The following is a 24,245-nucleotide window of genomic DNA, read 5'->3' on the forward strand; positions in this document are numbered from 1 at the left end:
CGAAGCTCGGGGAGAGATACTGAAATTGCAGCAAGCTATTATTACTTCAGAATCCAAAGGTACCTCTGCTGGTCTTGACTTGGTAAGTACAAGCGTCGTCGCTCATCTTTATGCTGGTTCATACTTACATTCCGTCTCCAGGCAAACAGTGAGGATATTCAGAGTTTAGCGGCCAAGCATCAGAGGGAAATCATGGCCGTACAAGAAAAGTATTCTCAACTACTCGCGGAAAAGGACAATGAGATAGCAGCGTTCCTGAAGGAGCAAAAACAATTGACTGCAAACCAACAAAAGGATCTTGAAAATCTCCATCAAGCTCACACAAGTAAGATTGCTCAACTTGAAAATGACCATCGAAAAGCGCTGGACGTAAAGCAGAAGGAAATACAATCAAAGTCACTTGAAATACGTTGGTTGGAAGACGAAGTTACCGGCTACGAATCAAAGGCAAACGATAATGATCCAAATATCGAGCACCTGCGTCTTCGTTGTGAGACTCTAGAGGCTGAGAAGCGCACTGCACAAACTGTAAATCAGAATTTGCGTCAAGAAGCAGATGCAGCTCGTGCTGAAAGCAGTCGTTTAATACAGTGAGTATCCCCTTTTTCGTTTCTGGTTGCATGGACTACACGTATCTTATGCTGACATCCAACTTCAATGTGTCATAGACTGCTTCATCACCTTCAATCGGATCTCCATACCGAGTCGTAGTGTACTTTACATTATATTAACCCCTCTATTAATTGACTCTGGAGTCTCAGTCAGTTCTTCTATTATTTGATTTTATAGCTTTCCCCAACGAATAATAATATAAAAGAAAGCTGTTCAATGTATGTTTGTCCCGCTTGTCCGTTATTGAAAATTGCTTGACTGGCATCGGAATATCAACTGACCTCCTACTGTGAATCCTGCTTTTATCCAGCCATGCAAGCACACGATGACATTGTCAAGGCTATTCTAAGCTCCTTGCCGACTTCCGGCTCTGGAGATCAGGACGGACTGCCTAGCCTCGAGCAAGCCATATACCAGGCGGAAAACTTCATTCGAGCAGTAAGCACGAGCCTCACGCTGCAAAAAGCAGATCGAACCAACACCATTGACACTTGTCCTGTAGATTGATTGGTCGCAGCCTTGGCTCATTGCACTGGTTGCATTCCATGTCACTTCGTTCTTGACTCTCATTCTGTCTCGAAATAAGCACGACCTGCTCTCCGGGCTGCTCTTTTTCTTCAGTTCGTAAAACACCTCGATGTGAGCACAGAATGATACCCCCCCCCACTCTGACCCGCTTTTGTTGCAGTCTTCCTGGCCTGCCTCTCGCAGCCTTTGAACGGATTCTTGTCGAGCAACTGGGAGCATTTTGCATCGGCAAACTATTTCGACCAGTCCGGCTTGTTCCTCGCCACTGTCTATTCACTACCACTGATCCTCAACTGTATATTAGCACTGGTAAGCAAGGCGTCTCAACCCTCATTTTATTGCAATGCATTTCTAACGTGTAGCTTCCACTCAGGTGCTTGTTCTTCGAGCAACATGCACAATGCTTGTTAGTGTCAAGCGCAAGCAGCTGGAACGACAATTAAAGGCAAAGAAAAGTGCAAAAAAGAATGACTGATTTCAATGGTCAAAGCATATATGTATATTTAAAACGTTATTAGATTGACAAATTGCAAAATGGCATAATTGGTATAAGTTATATAAATAAGCGCAAGGGAGTGGGGGATATCTTATGAAGCAAGTCTTGTTACGCAGCGCGAGTGTGGGGGGGGGAATGAAGGAGTGGGTTGGTTGGCAAAGGGGATCGATTTCAAGCTTTGATTCTGGCTCTCCTGTCCAATCGCAGGCTCGCTTCTTGCTTCAACAACTTGTTCACCGTTCCAGTTCGTCTTGGTTGGGTCTTTCGGGGCTCAGCATCGTCCTTGTAGGCAGCACTGGCTGGAGGTTTCGCTACTTTTGGCTCTATCTTGGGCTGTGGTTTGCGCATAGGTTTCTCTAGTGACGGGGGGTGTGTTATATCGGGTTTTTTACGACTCGTTCGTGCCGTGTCTATGGAATTACGTGCTGGTGCAACAGGTTGCGATACTCTCTTTTGTGTCCGCGTTGTGATCTGGTTCTTTGTCCGTTCACTAGCAAGGTTTTCTTTTTCCTTGATATTCGTAACACTAAATGCTCGTCTAACCTTGACTGCCGTGTGGTCCTCTTTGAGTGATGTCGCCATCAATGACTTCACCCTCTTCAGCGGTTTCGCATCTACTGGTAGTGCGCTTGGCAACCGTTCCTTGGGTCCTACTGCAGCTGTAAATAACGGCAAACGAGAACCTTGCCTGCGATAACTGGTGTACATGTTGGTTCGTCTATGAAAAACGTCATAGGCTTGTTGCACTGGATGTAATTTCTTAAGCTCGTCGCCAATGCGGTTGTTGGCATTGACTGCACCGTTCAGTGCTGTAGATAGTAAAATAGATGAACGTGGAAGGTAGGAGCGTTGAATTTGCATCGATTTACGATTAGATCGAGAGGCTGGAGGGTTGATATCTTGGGATGGCGAGACTGTGGATTCTTGTTTTTCTTCATCAATGGCTATAGCTTCGACGGGTACATTATGTTGAACGGCTTCATCAGAGTGTTCAATAGGATCCTGAGCATTGACTGCCAGTTTTCCGTCTAATTGTGTGAGTTGCTGAAGAGCTTCAAGTCGGTTTTCAATGCGTAGTATTTCTTCGTCATCGAATTCTGACGTGAAGGGGTCATCTATTTCAGAGCTGACATACATGGACTTTCTCTCATGTAACATGTCAACTGCTGGTTGAACTACGTCGGCATGGTGATCAGCGTCTAAAGTTGTGGTCGCATGGACAGCTTCTTCCATGTGGTGTGCGTGTTCTATACTGTGACCGTGGAGTGGATATGAAGGAAATAGGTATTCTGCTTCACTTTGTGTCAAAAAAGGATGCTGCATTGAATTGATAAAGCATTAGAATAGTTTAAAATACTTTAGACCTTCTTTGTTATGCGCACACTACCTTGAGAAGGTCGTCTGTGGTTGCTCTAAGATATGGATCAACCTCTAGGCAACGATTCATGAAGTCTACTAGCATTGGTGGTAGAGATGGTGGGTAGTGTGGTCGACCGACTTCTAATATAATTTCCTTGATCTATTTAATAAAGGAATGTTAAAACATGAAAGCTAAACAAACGGTGCATGCTCAGTGAGACGGTCAAATTTACTTACTCTATCTTCGCTACCATCCTCATCTTCATAAGGCGCTTTACCTCCATTGAGAATCTCCATAACGACAATTCCAAGCGCCCATATGTCAATTTTGCTATCAACGATCCTTCCTTCCACTGCCTCCGGTGCCCAAAATAAGACAACCCCAGCTTCTTCAAGGGAAGAGTCTGCGGTAGGTTGGATTGAAACAACACCGAAATCGCCTATGTTGCAATTCAGTTTAAAATCTCAAACTCACCCGCGATTAAAATGAAAGGAAAAATCACTAACCTATGACAACATCATTTGTTTCCTTTGTCAAAAAGATATTGTCGCACTTGATATCTCGATGTATATAACCGTGTCGATGGATTTCATGCAAGCCGCTAACAAGCTGGTGACATGCGATGAAGATCAATAACATTGAAGCAAACAATACACTATGATCATTCCACCTACCGCTTGTAATATGTACACCAATTGACCAACTGTTATTCTATTTTCAAATACATATTCCTGTAAGCTTCCTCCAGTGCAAAGCGGCATAACCAGGTATATACATTCTTGATGAAGATGTACGGAGAGTAGTTCCAGGATGTTTTGGTGCGGTGCGCATCGTGTCATTGCATATATTTCGTTTTCAACAAGGTCTCTTGGCATAATGAATGCATTGGGATCGTCTTGACTTTCTGCCACATAGTATTTCTTGATGGCGATGAGCTTTTTCGGAGACATCTGCTGTCGGCAGCGATACACACCACCTTGAGCACTATACCAGGTTGGTTTACAGCTCTTCAACCCCTCATATAGGCGATTAGGGTCAGAGTTGTACACGGGAATTCCGTTTACATGTTGCATGACCAGCGGTGGTATTTTGAAAGCAGTATCCTTAAATGGCCCAACCAAAAAAAATAAAAAACCCTCTTTCACCACCTGCCAAATCACGTACTACAACACCTGCCTGTCGCTCTATCTGCGTGTTTACCTTGCCTTTACAATGGCTGCTGGGACATAAGCTATCGGGACAACATGCATCATCGTTTGTCGAAAGATGTTTTCAAACCCTTCATAGCAAATAACACCAACGCTGCTGCTGACCCAGTGTAGGCTTGCGTGAATGCCATCATTTGTACAGATTGACCTTTGGTTACGGTTACTGTAGTTTGAGTAAGCATCGATAAGAGTGCCGCTCGTATTAGTATCATGGTCCAACATATGCAGTAATTTAAATCGTACAGGCCAACTATACTACAGACGGTATGCAAACGCCATAGTCATCATTCACTCTACATAAAAGAAATAAAAGGATGGATGAATCACCGTTGTCAATAGCAATAATGAGTTGGTTCCTGAGGCAAGGTCACAGGTCAATTTGTTCATGCGTGACTATGTTTTCAGCGCGCTGAACACTGCTTCAGAACGAAGTCTCTTCCCTTTCTTGACATCATGATTCTTTCGAAAGGTGCAAGATCCACGATTACGTTTACACAGCGAGCGTACATTCACTCAAGGAGCGGAGCCCAACATTATGGTAAAGGAGCACTTGGCACACTGTCCCTTCTGGGAGCAGCAAGCGCTATGACTCTCGCAGCCTTATACCATAACAGCCCGGCTCTAAATGAGGCTGTTAAAAACGATGATAAGCAACGATTCACGCAAACAAAACTTCACTTTACTGCTATCGATCCAAGTGATAACCGGCCCTTTGAAATTCTCTCCCAAAAGGCGATCAATGCAATAATGCGGTCTGGAGAGGTCGCGTACAAGTTTGCTCAACCCATCAAAAACGTGTCCGGAGTATACGTCAACAGCTTGCGCTCAAATGAACCGATAGAAGATCATTATAGTGTAGACACAATAGGATCGACGAAACTTATTGCTGGCGTTTATGATGGTAAGGACTTTAATGAGGTTGAAACAGTGATTCATGATTCTGACTCCGCATGGGTCGAACCAACAGGCCATATAGGACCTCAATGTTCCATTTTGATAAAGCGTAAGATCCCCATCTACGTTGCACAGCATTTGGAAAAGCTGCCTATGACAAAGTCCATAGAAAAAGTGATGGGAGCTCTATCATCAGCGTTTGAAGAATTGGACTCCCATATCCAGCAACGATTTATAGACATTTTCCCTAAAGATATATCCAAACTATCTGCAGGAGATATCAGATCTGCAGTCACCAGTAGACCTGATCAGGCTGAAACTCGGCGCATTATTGAGGAAGCTATTCATGGATCTTGCGCTTCTGTTGCATACGTAGATGGTGACGATGTATATACAGCCAACACTGGCGACTCGAGATCAGTCGGTAAGTAGCAGGGATTTGTCAAAAAATGCCACCCACAACTCCTCTTTTTGACGCTTTTTTTGTATTAGTGGTGAGCGTAGACAAGGATGGTAAATGGCATGGTCGACGCTTGGTAGACGAACAGACACCTGCACGACCTGCTTGGCGCAAGTTCATGGAATCTCAGCACCCTGCTTCAGAAACGAATGGTCTGATCAAGAGAAATAGAGTATTTGGCTTAATTGCTGTGGGCGGAGGTATGGAAGTAGCTTTTTTTATACTGAGAAACGTTTCCATGCAGCTTCTGACTTTAGATATTGCAGCATTTGGGGATATTATGTATAAGGTTCCCGTCGAATATCAAACTGCTGTATTACCCAACATACCGGCAGATATTTATCGCCGATTTGCAAGATACCATCACCGAATCATTGCAAACTATAGGACACCACCCTACCTTTACTCCAAGCCAATTGTCACACATCACAAGCTGGAAGAAAACGACCGGTTCATTGTCGTTGCTTCGGACGGTCTATGGTGGTATACTGGAAAGGAGGACGAGCATTCCCCTGATGGAGATCAAGCAGTAGCCGATATACTGAGTAAATGGAAGGATGATGAATCCGATGAATTGCCCAATCCTTCGACTCATCTGATGAAACATGCGTTTATACTAAGACGTCGTTACGATTTACCCGACTCTGCACCTTTCGACGAATCGGTAGAAATTTCCAAGCTCCTGACCAAACAGCCTTCCCGAGGTTTCCGTGACGATATCACCATCGTAGTAATCCAACTAGGCAAAGAAGGCAAGAGTATGACTGACCCTGGTCGGTATGGCGAGATCATTGAAGGGCAAGAAGTTGATGTTAAGTGCCCTAAATTATACAACCCAAGTAAAAAAGGTTGGTGGTAAACGCGGCAAACCAACCTTACAGCGGTTAAATAAACTTCCGAAACGGCTAAATTCACTACCATTTTTTTTAATTTCTTGCGCATTGAAGCTCGATTTATTGTGTTTGTTCGCTTTTCTGGTTGAAAATTGGTCATGTTACCATCCTTTCACTCGCAGTTTGGTAAAATCGCACCGTCAGCGTCGAGTAAAAGGCCAAACGCAAAGTCGGAACAGAATACGAAACGAAGAAGAGTGACTCAGGCATGGTAATGAAACCAGTCCCATTATTACTAATTGAATGTCATGTCGGTGTCGGCCCGCAGCAATGTACTAATTAGCTCCATTGCAGCGACGCATGTCGAAGTAGAAAAATCAAGTGTGTATTCGATGCAGCAACTAATACATGCGCAACATGTAAAGCAATAGGCACTAACTGTGTGTTTACTAAACCGTAAGGAAGAGAGCGAATTATTCGTCCAATGCCTTAGAGCTTGATAGCTAAATTTTTCCTTAAATTTTCATGGCACGTTAAATAGGGTCAAACGCCGAGGACCACCCAAGGTATACATTGTTTTCATTGTTTAAGCGTGATTATATCACCTCAATTAAGCTCACAATTCGACGTAGGGTCATATAGGAACCCTCGAACGCCGAATCAATCGAATGGAATCTTTATTAGCCGCCGTGGATGGCCCATCAGCAAATGGTAACGAGGCAGATAACCGGAGCATTGGGTCATCTGGTCAGAGTATAGACTCATCCAGCGCTTCAACCGCATATAGCTCTTACGAACCAGCCGAGCAAAAAATGCTTTCATCCATCACCAATGTCGCAAGACAGAATAATCTTCGCACCAAAAAAATACCCGAGGAAGATCTTGACCTTGCTAGATTTGAAAGCGTTCGCTTCTTGGGGGATGTTTCTGGAATCAAATTCTTGAGCAAATCACTCGGAATTGACCGCCCTTTACAACAATTCTTGCCCGGTCACCAGGTGGAACGACTCGGTAAAGACACCTTTTTGTGCGCTATCGAAAAGATGCCAAACCAAGAAATCAGTGAAGAAAAAGACAAGTATCAGACAAGATCAGAATGGACAAAGCATTACGTTGGTCTGGAGGTCGAAGCATGCGATCGCTTGTTATCACTGTGAGTGTCCGACGTCACCCAATATGCACGTTACTACAATATATCCTCATTAGCTATTCAGGTATTTTATGAACATACATCCTATTTTTCCTATTGTCAACAAGCACACCTTTCTGGAGCGGTACAGGGGACTCTCCAAGTCGTATCCTTCTACAATTGTTTTCAACGCCATGCTGGGTGCTGCCGCTCGTTACTTTGAAATATCAAATGATGACTCGTTGCTGATATCGACTAATGGCCGAGCATTATCTGACATACTCTTTGATAGAGTTTTAAAGGAAGTATTTTTGCAAAGCGTATCAGGACCAAGCTTACCTATGGTTCAAGCCATCATTCTTCTTCTCAACCATCATGCAAGAATGGATAGCAAAGGATCCGATTGCTACCTGTTGATTGGTATCGTAAGTAGTCGTCAAATGACCATGCGTAGTGTAGCCTGCGTCTGTCTAAAACCTTTGGTGCACTTATTGTAGGCTATCAGGATGGCACAAGATCTAGGGTTACATCAATCCTGCGATGATTGGAATATGCCAGATATGGAAAAACAAACGCGAAAGCGCATTTGGTGGAGTTTGTACATTATGGATCGATTTAACAGTGCCTTGTTCGGAAAGCCATTGACAATCGTAGAAGAGGTAGTTATTTTGAACATCGTGTCCGCTTTCACATCGGCATCGTTGCTAAGTTTCAAAATATAGGATTGCGATGTCGATCTGCCGAAGGAAACTGCGCCATGGATTGAAATAGTAGACGGGTTTCCTGAGCGTTCAACGGATCCCAGGAACCTTGCTACCTTCCCATCCACTCCTGATGCTCAGAGCCAACAACATGAAATGAACGAGGAGCGACCGCTTTATCAAATGTTTTTGCAATTGGCGAAATTATCACAAATTATCGGTCATATCCTCCAAGGATTGTACACCACGCGAGCCAAACAGCAAAGCTACATTCAAGGAAGCGACAACATAGTCACTCGACTGGATCATGAATTGACAATATGGCGGTTCGGTCTTATCAAAGTATTGCAAGGAAACGATAATTCTCCCGTGTCCGAAGTGAACGTCACACCTGTTGCTGGTGGGTATTCAATGGTAATATCGGACTTTTTCGTTAACGGTATCCGCTAACAAGAACTATTTATGTTATACAGCATCCATCCATTTATGCTACTACGCTGCATTGCTCCTACTTCATAGACCATTTATAGAACATATCAAGCAAGGGAGACCCAATCCACTGTCATCCTATTCTTCTTTCAGGATCTGTACTTCAGCGGCTGAACGAGCCATCGTCCTGGCAAGCAACCTATCACCATCGGACTTTTTGAGATTTTCATGGAGCTTCAATCTTTCGTCTGTTTTCCAAAGTGGACTGATGTGTATATACAACTCCAAAAATGTTGATGCAAGAGTATCCACTCGAGCAAAGTCCCATCTTGCACAATGCCTTGCCTTGCTAAAGCGTATCAAATCCATGTCAGAAAGCGCTCTGAGAATCGATCGTTTGATACATAATATGATGAAACTACAAGAAGTGGATTTGACTGGCTACCGACAACAAATAGAAGACATGGGCTTCGAAGAGGAGGACGAAAAGAAGAAAGCAGAGAAAACCGTTCGAAACATGATGCAACCCATACCGTCTAATGATTTCCGAACCCGACTAATTGATTCGCAATCACCGCCTGTTGCGAGACCCATAGAAATGCCTTCAGCCAATATAGAAAAGCCCTCGGTGATGATTGACAATAGTTTACCTATGGCTATTCCAAACTTTGGCGAAGTCGGTCCTACAGCCGAAGCGTTTTCTTTGAAGCAATTTGGACTTAGCAAAGAAAATGAATTCAGCTACATGAAGGCTTTGGATTCTATCACTGGCGACAAAGATATTTGGAGTGCTGACAATTCTGTAAATACTACTAATCAACAATCTGCACAACTACAAAACCCCCCTGTGCAATGGATCCAACCTCAGACGACTGAATCAGCCACAAATACATTGTTTCAATCAGGTTATCTTATGGGTGGCATTCCCACCAGACAAGATCCTTACGCTCAGTCCTTTCCCACTATTTTGACAGCGACTGTTCCAAACAACCCAGCCGTAGCAGCTGCGGAAAATACACTGTTTAGGAACACACCAAGTAATCCATTCTGGTCTATACCTGCAAGCTTTGATTGGGATGAATGGAATTCTTATTACGATCAGGCTGCACCGGCAGTCGAAGGAACATCCAGTAGTGGTGTCTGGTAGAGATTTTTTCATCGGGGCGCTGTACATATCTTATTTGTTCCAACTTTTTATTTTACTCTGTTTCTCTCTAAAGTATTCATTTTTTGTTATACCATATTCATCCTATACGCTTGCAATATAGCAACAAATACTTCTGTACAGCACATCATCATCTTTATAAACTTGTCTGTCTTGATGCAATTTTGCTTGCCTGCCATAACAGTCACGTGTTAAAAAAGCAATTTTGCTGGTGGTGCCAACCACGTCAGAGTGAGTTGCTTGTCTTTGCTAGTCACTATCATCGATCTTCAGTAACCATGACATTGGGACTGGGCCAATTAATCTATGTGTTGCTGTTGTTCATCAACGCCATCGCTGTATTGAACGAAGAGAGATTTTTAGGAAGAAGTAAGACCTGATGCCTTTTTATGGGCCTATCATCTTCAACACAGGTCATAAGTGAATTCAACTAAACCAAAACCTCCCACTTACAGTCGGTTGGAGCGCACAACAGGAACCAGGATTCGGAGAACAAGGTCAATCCATAAAATCCAAAATAGTCAACCTCATTTCAGCAGTGCGAACGCTGCTCAGAAGTAAGTTGGGGCAACATATGACTCGCGCTCGCTCAGCGCTCAAAACTGACTTTCTGAATCAAAATCTTTTTCAGTACCGCTTATTGGCATCAATATCCTCGTTATAATGTATGAATTGATATTAGGATAAATCCTAGTTCAATACATACTCTACCGTGTACAATTATTCAGTATAAAAACAGATTTCGTTTATTCTCGAAAATTCTTTAAATCAACTAATCTGTTTGCGCCGTATTTACATCTGCTGTCACTCTCCATAGTCTGCTTAAATAGGAGCTTTACCATAGATAGGGTTGGTGATGATTTCAATCCAGTAACCATCGGGGTCAGTGATAAAGGCAATGTTATGCATCTTTCCGTCCTTGAGCTTCTTGATGAAGTTCACGTCAAGTTGCTCGAAGCGTTCGCAGGCCTTCTCGATATTATCGACAGCGACACAAATGTGACCAAATCCACGACCAGGCTCCTTATTGCCACTTGCATAACCCTCGAACTTGGAGTCGGACTCAGTGCCGTGATTGCTAGATAAATAATTGGCGTTAATTCTGAATTATGCACGAAGATAAGCGCAAATGCCATTCAATCTTACTGAGTCAATTCCAAAACTCCGGGAATGCTGAAGGCAAGCTTCATCTGCTCTTCCTTGGTTTCAGGGACTTTGTCAACGTAGGCAAGGAAATACAGGGTGAAGTTAGCAGACTCATTGACCGAGGAAGTGATCAACCTATAGTTCGAAGATGAGTACTATTGCCTAGTATATGAACTTGGTTGCATGGGACTGTACTTACTTCATGCCAAGGACGTCTTGATAGAACTTCAAGGAAGGCTTGGGATCCTTGACACGGATCATAGTATGGTTGAATACATATTTTGCAATGTTCGACATATTGGTTAGAGTGAAGAAAGGGCACAAGGTGTCATAATTCAGTCATTCCCGGTTTTAATGCGATTTTTTTTCGGAGGATCGATTACTCGTGTTTTACAATCTATAAGTCACAACAGCTTTCTCAAGCTTTCAGTGTAAATTAAACCAGACGAAAACCATTTACATGAATTGATTTTTATTCAAGCCTGTGAGAAACGAACATCCATAATGAGAAGAGTTGTTCAATAAGAATACAGTTGTGTTCGGCTGACATAAGCATCATCATCGTCAAACTGCGAAGGTAATAGATAAACACAACGTAGCTACAGCACTCAATTCACACAATTGATTTCTACATCGTAGCGCGTCTACATAGGCAAACAAACAAGCAAAGGTCTTCTCAAAGCGCTTCCAGTAATGTAGAAATGCAAGAGGTGAACCATTTTCGCACTCAGTTCACGTGACCATTTTTGTGTACTTTCAACCGCAGGCGTCACGAATCTTGAGACTCACACCCTTCCTCAACTTTCTCACAATGGACGAGTACGATGAGCTGTACGGTGTAGGCAGCGGTGGTAATGATAACGCATACGGAAACCAAGATATATACGCTGATGATCAAGACAGTGGACAATCTTACGATCCTGAAAAGGCTGGTATGTACTCAAATCAAGCTAACAAAGCAGAAGGTCAATCACAACCCGGTGATCAACAGCCTAGAAAGGGTAGCAACTCCAGCTATGATCAGCAAAAATACTATGGTGGATCCGATAACCCCAGTGACTCTCCTCAACAACAAGGCTATGATCGCGCACCTGCACAAGGTCAGGCGATTCAGTCATACTCCAGCCAGGAAGAATCCGAAACCCACCCGTCAGTAGCAAGCGCAGCCAATCAAGACGAAGGGTAAGCACAATGTCTTCTTTTTTATTAATTCCCCCCCCCCTATGAAAAAACGCTGGACGGCTTTTATCGAAAAGCGCACCGTGCACCCCAACAATGGTTGGGCCGCTGGTAGAACACATCTATATACCGTAACGCACCAAAGTGTATTAGGCATTAGCTTGTATGATAGCCATAGTCGTACATTAGTCTAGTACAAGCACTCAGCAGAAGATATACAACTCCAATAGCTACTCAAGGATACAACATGGTATCATGATCCAAACTGACAAAAAAAAAACATATTATGAACTCACCACACCTTTCTCTTTTTCTCTGCCGTACAATTTTTGTCGTCCCAATATTTTTATTAGAAAAATGTTCATTGGAGGACTTAATTGGGAAACTACAGATGGTAAGCGTTTGCATTAGAATTATTTTCGTGTTTATGTTCCCGTAGTCGTCTACGCGTTCGTCCTGGGGAATGGTTAGAATCGAAGAGATACAAGTTATGTAATTAGCAAGTACAAACCAATTTCGAACAAATCTTGAAAGACATGACCTGGAAGCATCGGTGGATTTGGGCTTACGTGAAAGAAAGAAAAAACAATGGTTTTCCATATGGTCGATTCAGTAGAGTAATGTCTTTTTTTTTTTTCTTATTTCCTTTCATTAGAGCGATTACGAGATTACTTTTCAAAGTATGGCGAGGTGATAGATTGCGTTGTCATGCGGGACGCTACCACTGGAAAATCTCGCGGTTTTGCCTTCCTAACATTTGCGGATTCACATGTGGTTGATGAGGTCGCCTCCAGATCGCACCAATTGGATGGCAAGAATGTAAGATTTTCCAACCATTTATTCCAATATTTGAATATTTTCTCATCCACTGTAAACCGGTGTTCTTTAGATTGATCCAAAAAGAGCCATTCCTAGAGATGAACAGGATAAGACTGAGAAGATCTTTGTCGGCGGTATCCACCAAGAAGTTGATGAAGAAGAATTTCGACAATACTTTAATCGTTTCGGCAAAGTGATCGATGTTACCTTGATGACAGACCGTGCTACTGGACGGCCTCGTGGTTTTGGATTCGTTACGTTTGAAAGCTCACAAGGTGTAGAGAACGCGTTGAATATGCCTGGCCTTGCTATGCGCGGCAAACCGGTTGAAGTAAAACGTGCCATGCCCAAACATCGCCAACAACAGTCTCCTCATGGCGGAGACTCTCATGGAGTAGCTGTCAACCCATATTTCAACATGTATGGCAAACAAGGCGGTGGTGGTGGTGGCAGCAGGTATGCTGGAGCTGCTTCTGGCATGGCACAAGGAGGCCAAGGTGGACGCGGAGGCTGGTATGGAGGCGCTAGCGGCGGTGGCAGCGGAGGCCAAGGTGCCAATATGTATGGCAACTACTATGGAGGTGGTGGTGGCTATCAAAATTATCAAATGATGGCTGCCGCGGCTGCTGCCTACTATAACCGATACATGGGCTACTACGCCAATCAACAGCAGCAACAACAAGACTATGGTCAAGGATATCAAGATGACGGATACAGCGAAGGAAATGATGGTAAAGGCGGTGATGGTGGCGATGATTACCCTGCAGACGACCAAGACCGGAGCAACGATGGCGGCGACCAATATGGAGGCCACCACGACCGATATGGCGACAGTGGTCGAGGCGGCAGTAATTATTCAAGAGACCCAAGAAGAGACCCACGATCATCGTCCGCTTCTTACTCATCTGGCAGTGAACGAAACTCTCGTGGCAATAACGGTAGTGGAGGCGGTGGAGCAGTATATGCATCTCAAAGTAACCGTAATCAACACAATTATCGCCCCTATTGATGTTCAACGTTAGCATAGGATTGTCGTTTTTTGTTTTTGATCCAGTACCCATGCTTTAACGTGTTTTGTTCGCAGAGGTTGATCCATCTATTTTTGTATCCATTTGATACAAGGAAATAAAAAAGCTATAAAAGGGATGTAATGAAGATCTATTTGAATGATGTGAGAGTATTATGTTCCTGTACCGCATACATTGGTATGTCTACGCTAGCTCTCAATGCCTTTCCACTATGTCTGTGGAGAGAAGGCAAAGTAAATGAACGTCTCACTGCTAATGAGTAGTTCAATTTTGCCAGATGAAGCCAGATACCCAACCTTCAAGAGGAGGGTTCATGAGATTCGTTCGTACATATGGCTACGTGACAAGGCCACTGAATGATGAATGCTAGACCAAGCGTACATATATCGCGAGCGAATGGAAAGCAGGATTAATTACTAGAACTTTTTTTTATGATAATCTCTATGTACAACAACGAACGTCAAATTTTGTGGAAGCATGACGCTGTATTGAGCTCTCATGTCTTCAGTTTGCACCAAGGAGCCTAGTTCGAAAAGGAGGAACTACAAATGCTACATAGCTTGAATATGTAGTTAATTCGCAATGAATACCTTCTAAATTACTACAATCATATAGGCATATTGTAAACCTTGATTCTGTAACGATCTGTAATCATGAGTAAGAAGTTGCCAGCATATGATTGTGAAGACATCTTGTTTTCAGAAATAGGTAGCCAATGTTACAGAGTTTTGGCTTCCTCCTTCGATGTAAACGGGTTAGTGGATTGGAATACAAAGATGAGTGCTCAAATTTCCACTCACACTACAGGGAAATTAGGGTATTCTACTTCAGTACATAAGGTTTTTTCGACCTTCATTTTTTGCTTGATCACACATTTTGCGTTTCATTTTGGTGATCTTCTGCCGGAGCGTTTTGTAGTCAGTGCCGGTAAGGTCATCTTCCATATTGGCGACAAAGCGTTAACGACCACTCATATGAAAACATATTAGCGAATTTTCTCACCTTCAGTTATAGATTTGCCTTCAACACCGTATTCTTCTGCCAAATAATTCCAAAACGTCCTGGTCACCAAGGCAGCATCTTCTCCATACAATTTGAGACCCGGTATAACGCTACCATTCCGCTTCGTCAATGATCGATTTGTGATGCGCCCTGGGCTTGGGTATTCGCCTACATTTTGAAGAAAGTTGAATTGATACGTAGATTTCCATGACAGTCTTGAACATGCGAAACCTTACCATAAATAAAGAGGTGAAAGCTACCCATCCAGTGTGCATCGATTAAATTATAAGCTAGATTCTTGAAATCAGCACTGGCCAATTCCTCCTGTTGTCCAACATACATTGCCTTCTCTCTTTTCCGCTTGAGAATTAAATCAACTCTTTCTTTTCCTCTTTCCGTTCCGGCCAAAACGACTTCCAGGATTTCCTCGCATTTGTACTGCTCTGATCTGTCGCTACCAAAATCGCCCAGCTGTCAAAGCGGTGGTTAAAATACGGGTGTTCTTAATCCATTGGAACAAAGAATCAAAATCACGTACTGAGGTTCGCCGCATTGAACATAGGAAACATCGAAGTTTAAGAGTGTTCATATCCAGATAAACACCATGGTTCGATTTTTGAGCTTGTCGCTCATCAATGTATTCTTTGAGGCATCGGCGGCAAACTAGAACCAACAAAGAGGTGCACGATGAGTTAAGATGGAGTGAGAGGAAACAAGAAGGAGTTTATGACTTACCAACGTCGTTTTCGACTTTCTCCATGATTAAAAATAGATTTGGAAATTGTGACATAGAGCACCGTGAACAATAGACTTTGTTCTCTTGCGCCGCTTTAAACGTCTCGGCTTTTTCTAACAGGATATCGTCGGTGACATTGGAAAGGTGTGGACAGATACGTCTGCCTGAAGTATCTGACCACTTGTTTTCGTATTGTTTTCGCCAAGTTTCGTCTGGAGCTTTGTATGAGACGCCATAATCCAGAAACAGCAATTCCTTGAAAAGCATGTCGTCCTCAGTAAGACAAGAAAGACGTTTGGAGGTGGCGGCCAAGCGCACCAGAGACAAATAGTCCAATTGCCTTGCAATGAACAACAACACCTCGAGCGACAGGGATTCTAATTGACTTTTGTATATCATTTCTGTAATGTTGAGCTAGAGACCTTTGGCTTGCTGCGTGAATTTGCCTTCAAAGTTTTACGTATAAAATTAAATGCAAATCTATTGTGACTTTTTTATGGTACAGGGGAATGATAAGAGGAAGAAATCTATGAGAGCGGTAAGGTCTATTCGACGTTGATGGCCAAAAGAGCCTCAGTATCGTAATGTATCTTTAATCTGTCAATGATGTTGGGCAAGTTTTGGCCAGTCATGATCAGTTCAAGCTCATACAAGGTGAGGTTGATTCGGTGGTCAGTCACTCGGTTTTGTGGATAATTGTAAGTTCGGATCTTCTCTGAACGGTCTCCACTTCCAATCTGCTTATTTCGAGAATCTCGTCGGGCCATATCTGTCTTTAATCTCTCCTGTTCATAAATCTTGGCACGCAAAACCTTCATAGCTTTGAGCTTGTTCTAATACAAACAGACTTGTTAGAATCTTGGTGAATATGCGACGAAAGATGGTTTTTCTTACTTTATGTTGGGATCTTTCATCCTGCATGGCAACGGTCATTCCAGTTGGTATATGGGTGATACGAACAGCACTGTCAGTAGTATTAACATGCTGACCGCCAGCTCCTGAAGACCGATAGACATCTATACGCAGATCTGAATCCTTAATTTGTACGTCAACCTCAGTAGGCTGTGGTAAAATGGCGACAGTGATGGTCGATGTGTGGATGCGACCCTGAGATTCTGTTGCTGGTACTCGTTGTACTCTATTGAATTTCAGTCATGTTAGACCAGGAGTGAAGACGTGGTCAGCTACTACATTGCCATTGACGTACCTATGAACGCCAGATTCATATTTCAACTGTCCAAACACACTTTTACCAGCAATGTTGACCGTTACATCCTGAAACCAATATAAACAGCATGAGATATTGAAAGCCAAAAGAGTTTCCCATGTTTTCCAATCTCACCTTGTAGCCTTTGGCACCGCCTTCCAGCTCTGAGCAAGACAATAGTTCCCATTTCCACCGCCTTTCTTGAGCAAAACGTTCATACATTTTTGTCATTTCGGCCGCGAATAGAGCGGCTTCATCTCCGCCTGCACCGGCTCGAATTTCTAAAATGGCACTACCTTCGTCGGCCGAATCCTTTGGTACCAGTTCGGTCACAATATCCATTTCAATTCGTTGCAATGTTTCAGTTAAACCTTGATGTTCTTCCCGGGCCATTTCCAGCATGTCCTCATCGTTTGAGGAACTGGATAAAAGATTAAATAGCTCGTCCAGGTCCGTATTAGCACGATTCCATTCTCCATACAACGTAGTCAGTTGACTGAGTTCGGCGGCCTCTTTAGAAACAGAAGCTATAGCTGCAGTTTCCATGGATTCAGTGTGATTAAGCTTGGCGATGAGGGATTCATGTCGCTCGGCTAAAGTCTTGAGCTTGGATTCAAGCTGAGGTGTGACAAGAGATGTTTCAGCAAAACCTGTTCGATTGAGTTGGCTTAGCCGAGAATGCGCGGCGACTGTGATCACTTTTTAAAAAAACAAGAACAACATACGTGAAGCATATCGACGACCACTCGGTAAACGAATTCTAAAACATGCTCTGGCCCACATTTTTCCAGTTGATGTTTGATTACACAAAGTCTTATACTGAGGAAAAAAAAAAAAAAAAAAAAAAAACCCGTAGAAAATTTTGAAGGGCGGACGGAAGTCCAGTTTCAGCTTTTTTCCCTTCTCTCTTTCAAATCGCTCGTTCAGCCAGCCTCTCACAAACATCCGCTATGGACAAAAAGCATTTGGTTAGTCCATTGAAGGAGATAGCGTCCTCAAGCTCACCACCCAGTAATATTGCATCCCACCTCCTTTCCGATTCCCTTTTCCCTCCAAGGAAACCGAAAAAAGCGGTGGGAGACGAAATGGATGAATCCGACCATGAAGAGGTGGAAGCTTCTGATAGTGACGACTCTGATACACCAGGTAAAAAGAAGGACCCGCTTGCCACTCAAGTATGGCGAATGTATACCAAAGCAAAAGACACACTGCCAAATGGGTCTCGTTTAGAGAACCTTACATGGCGTATGATGGCCATGACTTTAAATAAGAAGAAGGCTGAAGCTGAAAGATTAGCCCGAGAAGGCTCAGCTAGTCGCTCTCCTGCCAGCGCAACGGTTGATGCTCCCGAATCACCAATACCTTCAGAGATGGAACAAGATAACCCAATTTTTGATCACTTTGATCGCTCCAACACCCCGCCTGTGCCCGATGACACAACTACATTATTATCATCATCGGCACCTCCATATGGTTTTGACTTTTTGACACATGGACCAAATCCACCGCCGTCATCTTCACAACTGCAGCCACCGCCGTCGCCAAAAGAACGTCAAACCAGCTTCTCTAAGAAGGTGAATTTACGCAAGAATGTGATGATATCGGGCAGCGCCCGTGCATCCACCAGTCTAATGCGAAAGCCCTCTAATCCAAGCGACCTCCAATTGGTAAGTTTAAATTGTGTTTGGCCGTTCGCTTCTTTAAAATTGCCGCGTGACACTCCTCTAACCAACGTCCGAACATCAGGCTCAGTCAACCAAACGAAGAGCAGACACATTATTATCCACCAATGCTGTGGATAGTATTACCATCCCAAGCGACATGCCTGGTGATTCAGATATGGATGAGGCTCCATCGGAGAGTAGTACGCCTACGACCAGTCAGCTTCCATACAGCACCTCCGCCGGCAATAGCGAAGCTGCAGCAGCAGCCGCCCATACGGCCAATGTTATGAGTCAGTCTTTACCAAACTACAATATGGGCAACACCATGTTCCCAGCGACCCCATCCAGAGCCAACTCCTTCACTGTTGATGGCGGCAGCAATGAAGCTGGGTATTTTTATTCCAGTGACGGGTTGCACCATTCAATGTCCCACGGTTCTCCCGGTGGATCTTCGATCAGCTCTACACCGGGTGATACGACGTATTCAGCACAATCACCCAGTTATAACATGGGTGCAATGAGTTTTGAGGATTTATTTGCCATGTATTACGCCAATGGCAGTGGTAATCCTAGTGGAAACGACATCAACAATAGCATGCTGGCCATGATGGGAAGTGTAACCCACTCGCAAACACCGAGTGACACGTCACATGTGACACCCTCCCAGTTGATGTCTCAATCAACAACACTGCCTACCAGCAAACCAGCTCCCATCAAATTCGGGTCACTAGAGGAGAAGCTTAAGAGTCAACAGCAGATGTCACAATCATCTTCTGTGAAATTAGAAGGTATTTTGAAAAACGGGTCTGATCTTATGTCAGCAGCTATTCGGAGCGTTTAGTTTCTAATTTATTTGATCTCAGACAACCTATACGGCAATAACTCGAGTAGTACCACCGATCTTTCATCGTCACCCGACAACAACCTTGATGACAGCAAGTCAAGTGAGTCTTCATCCTCTTCCAAAAACAACGTTCCCAGTGGAGTGACAAAGTGCTCGAACTGTGGAACCACGACAACACCATTATGGCGACGGAACCCTGAAGGCCAACCACTGTGCAACGCCTGTGGTTTGTTCTTGAAGTTACACGGCGTAGTGCGCCCACTCAGCTTAAAGACCGATGTGATTAAGAAGCGCAATCGAAACAATGCTGTAGCGACCCCAAGTACGAGTAATCTTGCTGCTATATCAAAGCAACCCAAACCACGATCCACGACATTTGTTCAAAATGCTGTACCAGGAGGTTCCATACCCAAGCGGGCGTCTATTACCACTACCCCCACCACCACCACTGCCACAAACACCTCCACCGCTACCAGTCTTCCCAATACCACCCCCATCCAGCCTCTTAACGTTAATACGACACCTCGACCCGTGTCTTTTACTGATCATAGAGGGGTGAATGGGCCTCAAGCTATCAATAAGCGCCAGCGACGATCGATCAGCGGAGAACGAAGCTTATTGAACATGCAGCCATCCATTGCTCCTCAACCTCAATTCGCCGTGGGCAGTGCTCCCGCATTGTCAGCCATGGGAGGTCTTGCTCAGCATCATGGAAGTATGGACAATAATCAAACGATGCACCCAGCTCTGGGCACGAGTGCACCGTTTGGATCAGAGATGACGCCTGAACGAATGCAACAGTTATTATACATGCATCACCAGCAACAACGACAGCAGCAACATCAACAAAACAGCGGGTCTGGATGGTGATCAGGCATTGTTTTCTCTTTTGTGTATAGTTTTCCCGATTTCTTTCTTTCTCTCTTTCATTATTATTATTTCGTTGGAGAGTGAACAGTGTCCATCCCAATGTACGTTCGAATGTGGTTTGGTTATGCTGCTATTCGGCAGGATGGGCTTTGTGTTTAGATTCCTCCTTCTCTTGCTCACTCTTCTTTTTTTTTTTTCCCTCCCTTTTCCCCCTATCCACCCTCAAACCCAACCCTGCTGACCGATACTTTGTCTCCTCCCATCAGCTTTTAATATGCGCGCGCCCAACCCATTATAATACAAAATTACTAAACTGTTCATAAGAACCCCCCATTCTCTAACGTCGTGTCATTCCAAAATGTTCGAACGTGAAACGTAACACTTGCATGTCAATCCGCATATCATGATAAGATAAACCATGAAGCCATACCCCACATTTGGCAGCAATTTCATCTGACCAATGTGGCCTCTCGTAGGACAATCTTTCTTTAAAGCCATTGCTGGGTCCTTGGTTGTTTCCAATGAGTGCTTATTTTCAAAATGGGGTTTATTACGAAGCAATGCTTATCCTCTGAACTTGTATTTAGGTTGGCCCTTGACTTTAACATCTCGAATGATAAAGTTTTTGCCACCTTCTTGGCCGCCGCCTTCACCGTCACCTGAGCTTGTGATAAACAGGGATGTCAAGTCTTTTCCACAAAAGCATGGTGCAGTAGGTCGTAGGGCAGGGATATCAATTTCTTCAACAATGGTAGCATCGGGAGCAATACGAATCACTTTGGAGCCGTTCCAAAGTGCCCACCATAAATATCCTTCAGAGTCAACACACCCTCCGTCAGGATTGTACGCAGGATAGGCAATGGCGGTATCAAGGAAAAGGCGCTTGTTACTGATCCTACCAGACTCGGCCTCGAAATCATAAACATAAATAATCTTATCCACAGAATCCGCCATGTACATTAAAGTGTTATCTGGTGCCCAGCATACGCCTGTGCCATGGAAGAAATTAGGCCACCGTGATCCTTATTGAAATAACTGGGACAGAACTTACCATTGACAATACCAATGCCCTCATCCATGACATGACAGCTGTAGTCGGGATCCAGTCTATAGAGAATACCGCGGTGCTTGTCGGCATCATGGTCCTCCTCCACATCCGCCATGCTGCCAGCCCAGAAGCGACCTAGTTGCTGTGTTATTTTCATGATGCCGAACAACACGCCGACGTTTCACTCACCTTTGCAATCAACGGCTCCGTCGTTCATTCGTAGAATGGGGTGGTTCTCTCCGAATGGGCTGACAATACGCTTGAGTTTGCCGTCCTGCTCCAGGAGCGAGAACCCATTTTTCGAAGCAACCACGTATCCTCCTTTCCTACGCATACCAACCACACCGGGCTTCTCGCCGATATCGTATCGAACGGTCGGTTGGCCAGGTTTACGGCTGAAAACAGCACAGCCTGTGATGTCGATCCAGTGTAGCTCGTCTAACTCCTCATCGTATAAAGGTCCTTCGCCTAACTGAAACCGCTCATCATCAGGGTAAACTTCGACTTTGTACATGGTTTATAATGCAAACTGGACTAAGAGTGCATGTTCTTTCGAATCCCTCACCATCATTTATATGCGGAAAAATCAGCAACTCAATTTGTAGATACACTTGGTTGCGATAGATTGATAACAGCACACTTATTTTCTTTAGGAAAAAGTATAAAGGTTAAAACATCCAAAAAAAAAAACTAAGTACATTGTCATCACTGCCTTCTCTCAAAATAACTTCCAATAGCCATGACTCGAGCTCCTTTGCGTGAACCAGGGACTTCAGTTTCGGTGGCGGAGACGGACTTGGACCGAGGTTTGGTGGTGGATTCTGAAAATGTAGTCACCGACGGTTGATGAGCGGATTTCTGTCGTAAATGAGCTGAAGCGACGGTGGGTTTTGGAGGTATATTGGGAGGAGTAGATCGAAAGTACTCCAAGGCGGATTTGCCGTTGGAATTGGATCGTTGTCTGTCTTCCACGGAGGAGGGACTGGCGGTTCGGCCTATACTACCCAAAACAGTCCGATCATAATTTCCCCGTATGGTGGAATCCACACCAATTGGACTCTCTGGTCGGGGTGAGCGTAAAGGCTTCTCAGGTGGTGACTTGGTACGACTGGGTCCATATATCGTTGGTCCAAAATCTTTTTCAAACATCTCTCGCAGTTGCGCGATCTCCTTGTCATTTTTCTTAGGTGCTATGTTGATAGTAACGTCGTTCAACTGGAGGGATGGGCTAGAAGCATTGTTGGTCCTGAACATTCGTCCATCTCGTGGGATATCATCTTTGGAAGTGTCATAAGGGTTGATCATTGAGCGTGGTGTCGTCATGGTATCTTTGACAGGACGTCTGGGTAAAGCAGGTGGAGATCGCTTGGACGGAACTGCTGCCGGTGGGGTAGATGCACCCCATATTTGATCTGCATGCTCAACAAAACAGTGAAATAGAACTCTGCCTATAGCAAGGGTCGGGATGAAGATGAGTCCCAAGTTGGATGTATTCATTTTGTTCACCTGATCATTGCTTGCGATTCGATTCAAGTGCCAACACAGCGTTTTCAGAACACTAAAATTGGCTGGTGGTAGTTTTTGTGATGTAGTGGCGATGGCTTTAATACAACTTGGGGATACAACTGGCAGTTCGCCTTGAGTATTTTGAGCATCCTCTTGAGTTGCTTGGCTGATGACTTGATTGAATTCGCGGTTCAACCATACTGGTATTATAGGTTCAGGTACTGATAACAGGGAATAAATGAATAAAATGCTTGTTATTGGTTGGTTGCAAAGCATGATGACACCTTACATTGTCGCAGATACGTCTTGAGTAAGGCACTAACTGCGTGAGGATCTTCTTGTGTCCCTCGAAAGTCGATATCCGATGCTAGTCAATTTTGAAATAAGTCAGACGAAGGTGAGCCACCAACGATGTCATGGGCAAATTTGGCCGTATTACATACCACTATCAAATACCGCTCGAAGCTTATTTACAGTGGTTGTACCTCCCGAGATTCTATCCAACAAGGGGCGTTGATTAAGACTTGCAACACACCAGTTATACACTTGTAGTGCATGACGCTTACCTATAGATGCCTACTTCATCAATGCCTAAGACACAATGAAATTAGCTGCTTGAAGGCCAACAAAAAATTTTGAACCCCCTTGTCATGGATGTAACGTACCACATTCGTCAAGATAATCAATACATCTTCGCACTATTCCCGGTACATGATCAGACTCTGACAACCGGGTCATAGCTACCGCAGCTTCTAAAGGGGTGCCAAATATATGCAGTTCCTCTTCCGAACCTCGAGGTGACGTCGGTTCGCTGGAGTTGAACGAAGGAAATGAAGACAGGTAAGATGGTGATGAAGCCACACTAGAATCGCCTTTGTCGTCAAAGTTAGTTATAAAATACATTCCAATAAGCTTATCGAAGAGTAAGCTAGGCAGCAACATACTCATTCTTTCCTTCTTCCAACGGTCAACAGCATCACGGCCTCGTTTGCTCCATTCCATACCAGTTTCCTTGGCCATACTACTAAACTCTGCACTTCGAACTTTCCACTCTGGAAGTGTTTCTGACATGAATTCACCTTTTCGAACTTCCAGTTGGCTTTTCTTATCTCGCATGGTCCCAGCCAAACGGTTGAGGAATGCCGAGCTTGGCGGACGATCTTGGTCGGTAGGAGAAGGCGGCCCATTGAGAGGGGCATAGTCCTGCTGTTGTTGTGGAAGAGACAGCTTTCGCCGTACAGGCTTAACTGGAGGAGACGGCTTTGAGTACGAAATGATTGGCAATTGAGGGAAGCAGGGCAGGGTTTGTTGTAATCTCCGAGGTGTCTCTACCAAAGCGCAGGGTAGGTTTTTTCCAGTGGTTCAGTTCTGATTTTTGCCC

General features: G+C 44.1%; 13 protein-coding genes across 13 annotated transcripts; 7 read left to right on the plus strand and 6 right to left on the minus strand.

Moving 5' to 3' along the window:
• Positions 1–788: 788 nt before the first annotated feature.
• K450DRAFT_256010 (uncharacterized protein) lies at positions 789–1,615 on the plus strand (the record flags this gene model as incomplete). Its single annotated transcript, XM_051591428.1, has 5 exons — positions 789–830; positions 923–1,050; positions 1,115–1,232; positions 1,301–1,449; positions 1,514–1,615. Exons 2-5 carry the CDS (start codon positions 925–927, stop codon positions 1,613–1,615), a joined length of 495 nt encoding a protein of 164 aa, XP_051441643.1. The 5' UTR covers positions 789–830; positions 923–924.
• Positions 1,514–4,095, minus strand: K450DRAFT_283297 (uncharacterized protein). The gene is made up of 5 exons (XM_051593473.1): positions 3,671–4,095; positions 3,503–3,605; positions 3,233–3,435; positions 3,024–3,155; positions 1,514–2,953 (listed from the first exon to the last, which is right to left on the minus strand). The coding sequence occupies exons 1-5, from the start codon at positions 4,067–4,069 to the stop codon at positions 1,808–1,810; spliced, it is 1,983 nt and encodes a 660-aa protein (XP_051441644.1). The 5' UTR covers positions 4,070–4,095; the 3' UTR covers positions 1,514–1,807.
• Positions 4,096–4,588: 493 nt separating this feature from the next.
• On the plus strand, positions 4,589–6,495 carry K450DRAFT_256017 (uncharacterized protein). The gene is made up of 4 exons (XM_051591429.1): positions 4,589–5,105; positions 5,172–5,522; positions 5,591–5,758; positions 5,825–6,495. Exons 1-4 carry the CDS (start codon positions 4,658–4,660, stop codon positions 6,415–6,417), a joined length of 1,560 nt encoding a protein of 519 aa, XP_051441645.1. The 5' UTR covers positions 4,589–4,657; the 3' UTR covers positions 6,418–6,495.
• A 34-nt stretch (positions 6,496–6,529) lies between these two features.
• K450DRAFT_256021 (uncharacterized protein) lies at positions 6,530–10,005 on the plus strand. The gene is made up of 8 exons (XM_051591430.1): positions 6,530–6,662; positions 6,746–6,847; positions 6,933–6,957; positions 7,024–7,544; positions 7,606–7,945; positions 8,018–8,179; positions 8,243–8,621; positions 8,695–10,005. Exons 1-8 carry the CDS (start codon positions 6,550–6,552, stop codon positions 9,795–9,797), a joined length of 2,745 nt encoding a protein of 914 aa, XP_051441646.1. The 5' UTR covers positions 6,530–6,549; the 3' UTR covers positions 9,798–10,005.
• Positions 10,006–10,053: 48 nt separating this feature from the next.
• K450DRAFT_256023 (uncharacterized protein) lies at positions 10,054–10,628 on the plus strand. Its single transcript, XM_051591431.1, has 3 exons — positions 10,054–10,184; positions 10,271–10,372; positions 10,447–10,628. Exons 1-3 carry the CDS (start codon positions 10,094–10,096, stop codon positions 10,500–10,502), a joined length of 249 nt encoding a protein of 82 aa, XP_051441647.1. The 5' UTR covers positions 10,054–10,093; the 3' UTR covers positions 10,503–10,628.
• On the minus strand, positions 10,413–11,285 carry K450DRAFT_256025 (uncharacterized protein). Its single transcript, XM_051591432.1, has 3 exons — positions 11,161–11,285; positions 10,962–11,096; positions 10,413–10,893 (listed from the first exon to the last, which is right to left on the minus strand). Exons 1-3 carry the CDS (start codon positions 11,256–11,258, stop codon positions 10,638–10,640), a joined length of 489 nt encoding a protein of 162 aa, XP_051441648.1. The 5' UTR covers positions 11,259–11,285; the 3' UTR covers positions 10,413–10,637.
• Positions 11,286–11,758: 473 nt separating this feature from the next.
• On the plus strand, positions 11,759–12,591 carry K450DRAFT_256028 (uncharacterized protein). The gene is made up of 2 exons (XM_051591433.1): positions 11,759–12,143; positions 12,286–12,591. Exons 1-2 carry the CDS (start codon positions 11,773–11,775, stop codon positions 12,332–12,334), a joined length of 420 nt encoding a protein of 139 aa, XP_051441649.1. The 5' UTR covers positions 11,759–11,772; the 3' UTR covers positions 12,335–12,591.
• K450DRAFT_256034 (uncharacterized protein) lies at positions 12,295–14,120 on the plus strand. The gene is made up of 3 exons (XM_051591434.1): positions 12,295–12,534; positions 12,796–12,959; positions 13,030–14,120. The coding sequence occupies exons 1-3, from the start codon at positions 12,396–12,398 to the stop codon at positions 13,966–13,968; spliced, it is 1,242 nt and encodes a 413-aa protein (XP_051441650.1). The 5' UTR covers positions 12,295–12,395; the 3' UTR covers positions 13,969–14,120.
• Positions 14,121–14,972: 852 nt separating this feature from the next.
• K450DRAFT_201864 (uncharacterized protein) lies at positions 14,973–16,124 on the minus strand (the record flags this gene model as incomplete). Its single annotated transcript, XM_051584678.1, has 4 exons — positions 14,973–15,157; positions 15,226–15,460; positions 15,528–15,652; positions 15,725–16,124. 4 exons carry the CDS (start codon positions 16,122–16,124, stop codon positions 14,973–14,975), a joined length of 945 nt encoding a protein of 314 aa, XP_051441651.1.
• K450DRAFT_256044 (uncharacterized protein) lies at positions 15,800–17,784 on the minus strand. Its single transcript, XM_051591435.1, has 5 exons — positions 17,658–17,784; positions 17,068–17,582; positions 16,933–17,000; positions 16,620–16,863; positions 15,800–16,558 (listed from the first exon to the last, which is right to left on the minus strand). The coding sequence occupies exons 1-5, from the start codon at positions 17,713–17,715 to the stop codon at positions 16,271–16,273; spliced, it is 1,173 nt and encodes a 390-aa protein (XP_051441652.1). The 5' UTR covers positions 17,716–17,784; the 3' UTR covers positions 15,800–16,270.
• Positions 17,785–17,882: 98 nt separating this feature from the next.
• K450DRAFT_274555 (uncharacterized protein) lies at positions 17,883–20,310 on the plus strand (the record flags this gene model as incomplete). The annotated part of the gene is made up of 3 exons (XM_051593126.1): positions 17,883–18,599; positions 18,679–19,384; positions 19,460–20,310. 3 exons carry the CDS (start codon positions 17,883–17,885, stop codon positions 20,308–20,310), a joined length of 2,274 nt encoding a protein of 757 aa, XP_051441653.1.
• Positions 20,311–20,838: 528 nt separating this feature from the next.
• Positions 20,839–21,967, minus strand: K450DRAFT_256053 (uncharacterized protein). The gene is made up of 3 exons (XM_051591436.1): positions 21,548–21,967; positions 21,362–21,493; positions 20,839–21,299 (listed from the first exon to the last, which is right to left on the minus strand). The coding sequence occupies exons 1-3, from the start codon at positions 21,870–21,872 to the stop codon at positions 20,875–20,877; spliced, it is 882 nt and encodes a 293-aa protein (XP_051441654.1). The 5' UTR covers positions 21,873–21,967; the 3' UTR covers positions 20,839–20,874.
• On the minus strand, positions 21,968–24,237 carry K450DRAFT_256056 (uncharacterized protein). Its single transcript, XM_051591437.1, has 6 exons — positions 23,809–24,237; positions 23,530–23,736; positions 23,431–23,455; positions 23,308–23,360; positions 23,154–23,231; positions 21,968–23,085 (listed from the first exon to the last, which is right to left on the minus strand). The coding sequence occupies exons 1-6, from the start codon at positions 23,978–23,980 to the stop codon at positions 22,064–22,066; spliced, it is 1,557 nt and encodes a 518-aa protein (XP_051441655.1). The 5' UTR covers positions 23,981–24,237; the 3' UTR covers positions 21,968–22,063.
• Positions 24,238–24,245: the final 8 nt, after the last annotated feature.

Source organism: Umbelopsis ramanniana (genome assembly GCF_025399195.1).
Source record: "Umbelopsis ramanniana AG unplaced genomic scaffold K450scaffold_61, whole genome shotgun sequence".
In the NCBI taxonomy this organism is placed as follows: Eukaryota; Fungi; Mucoromycota; class Umbelopsidomycetes; order Umbelopsidales; family Umbelopsidaceae; genus Umbelopsis; species Umbelopsis ramanniana.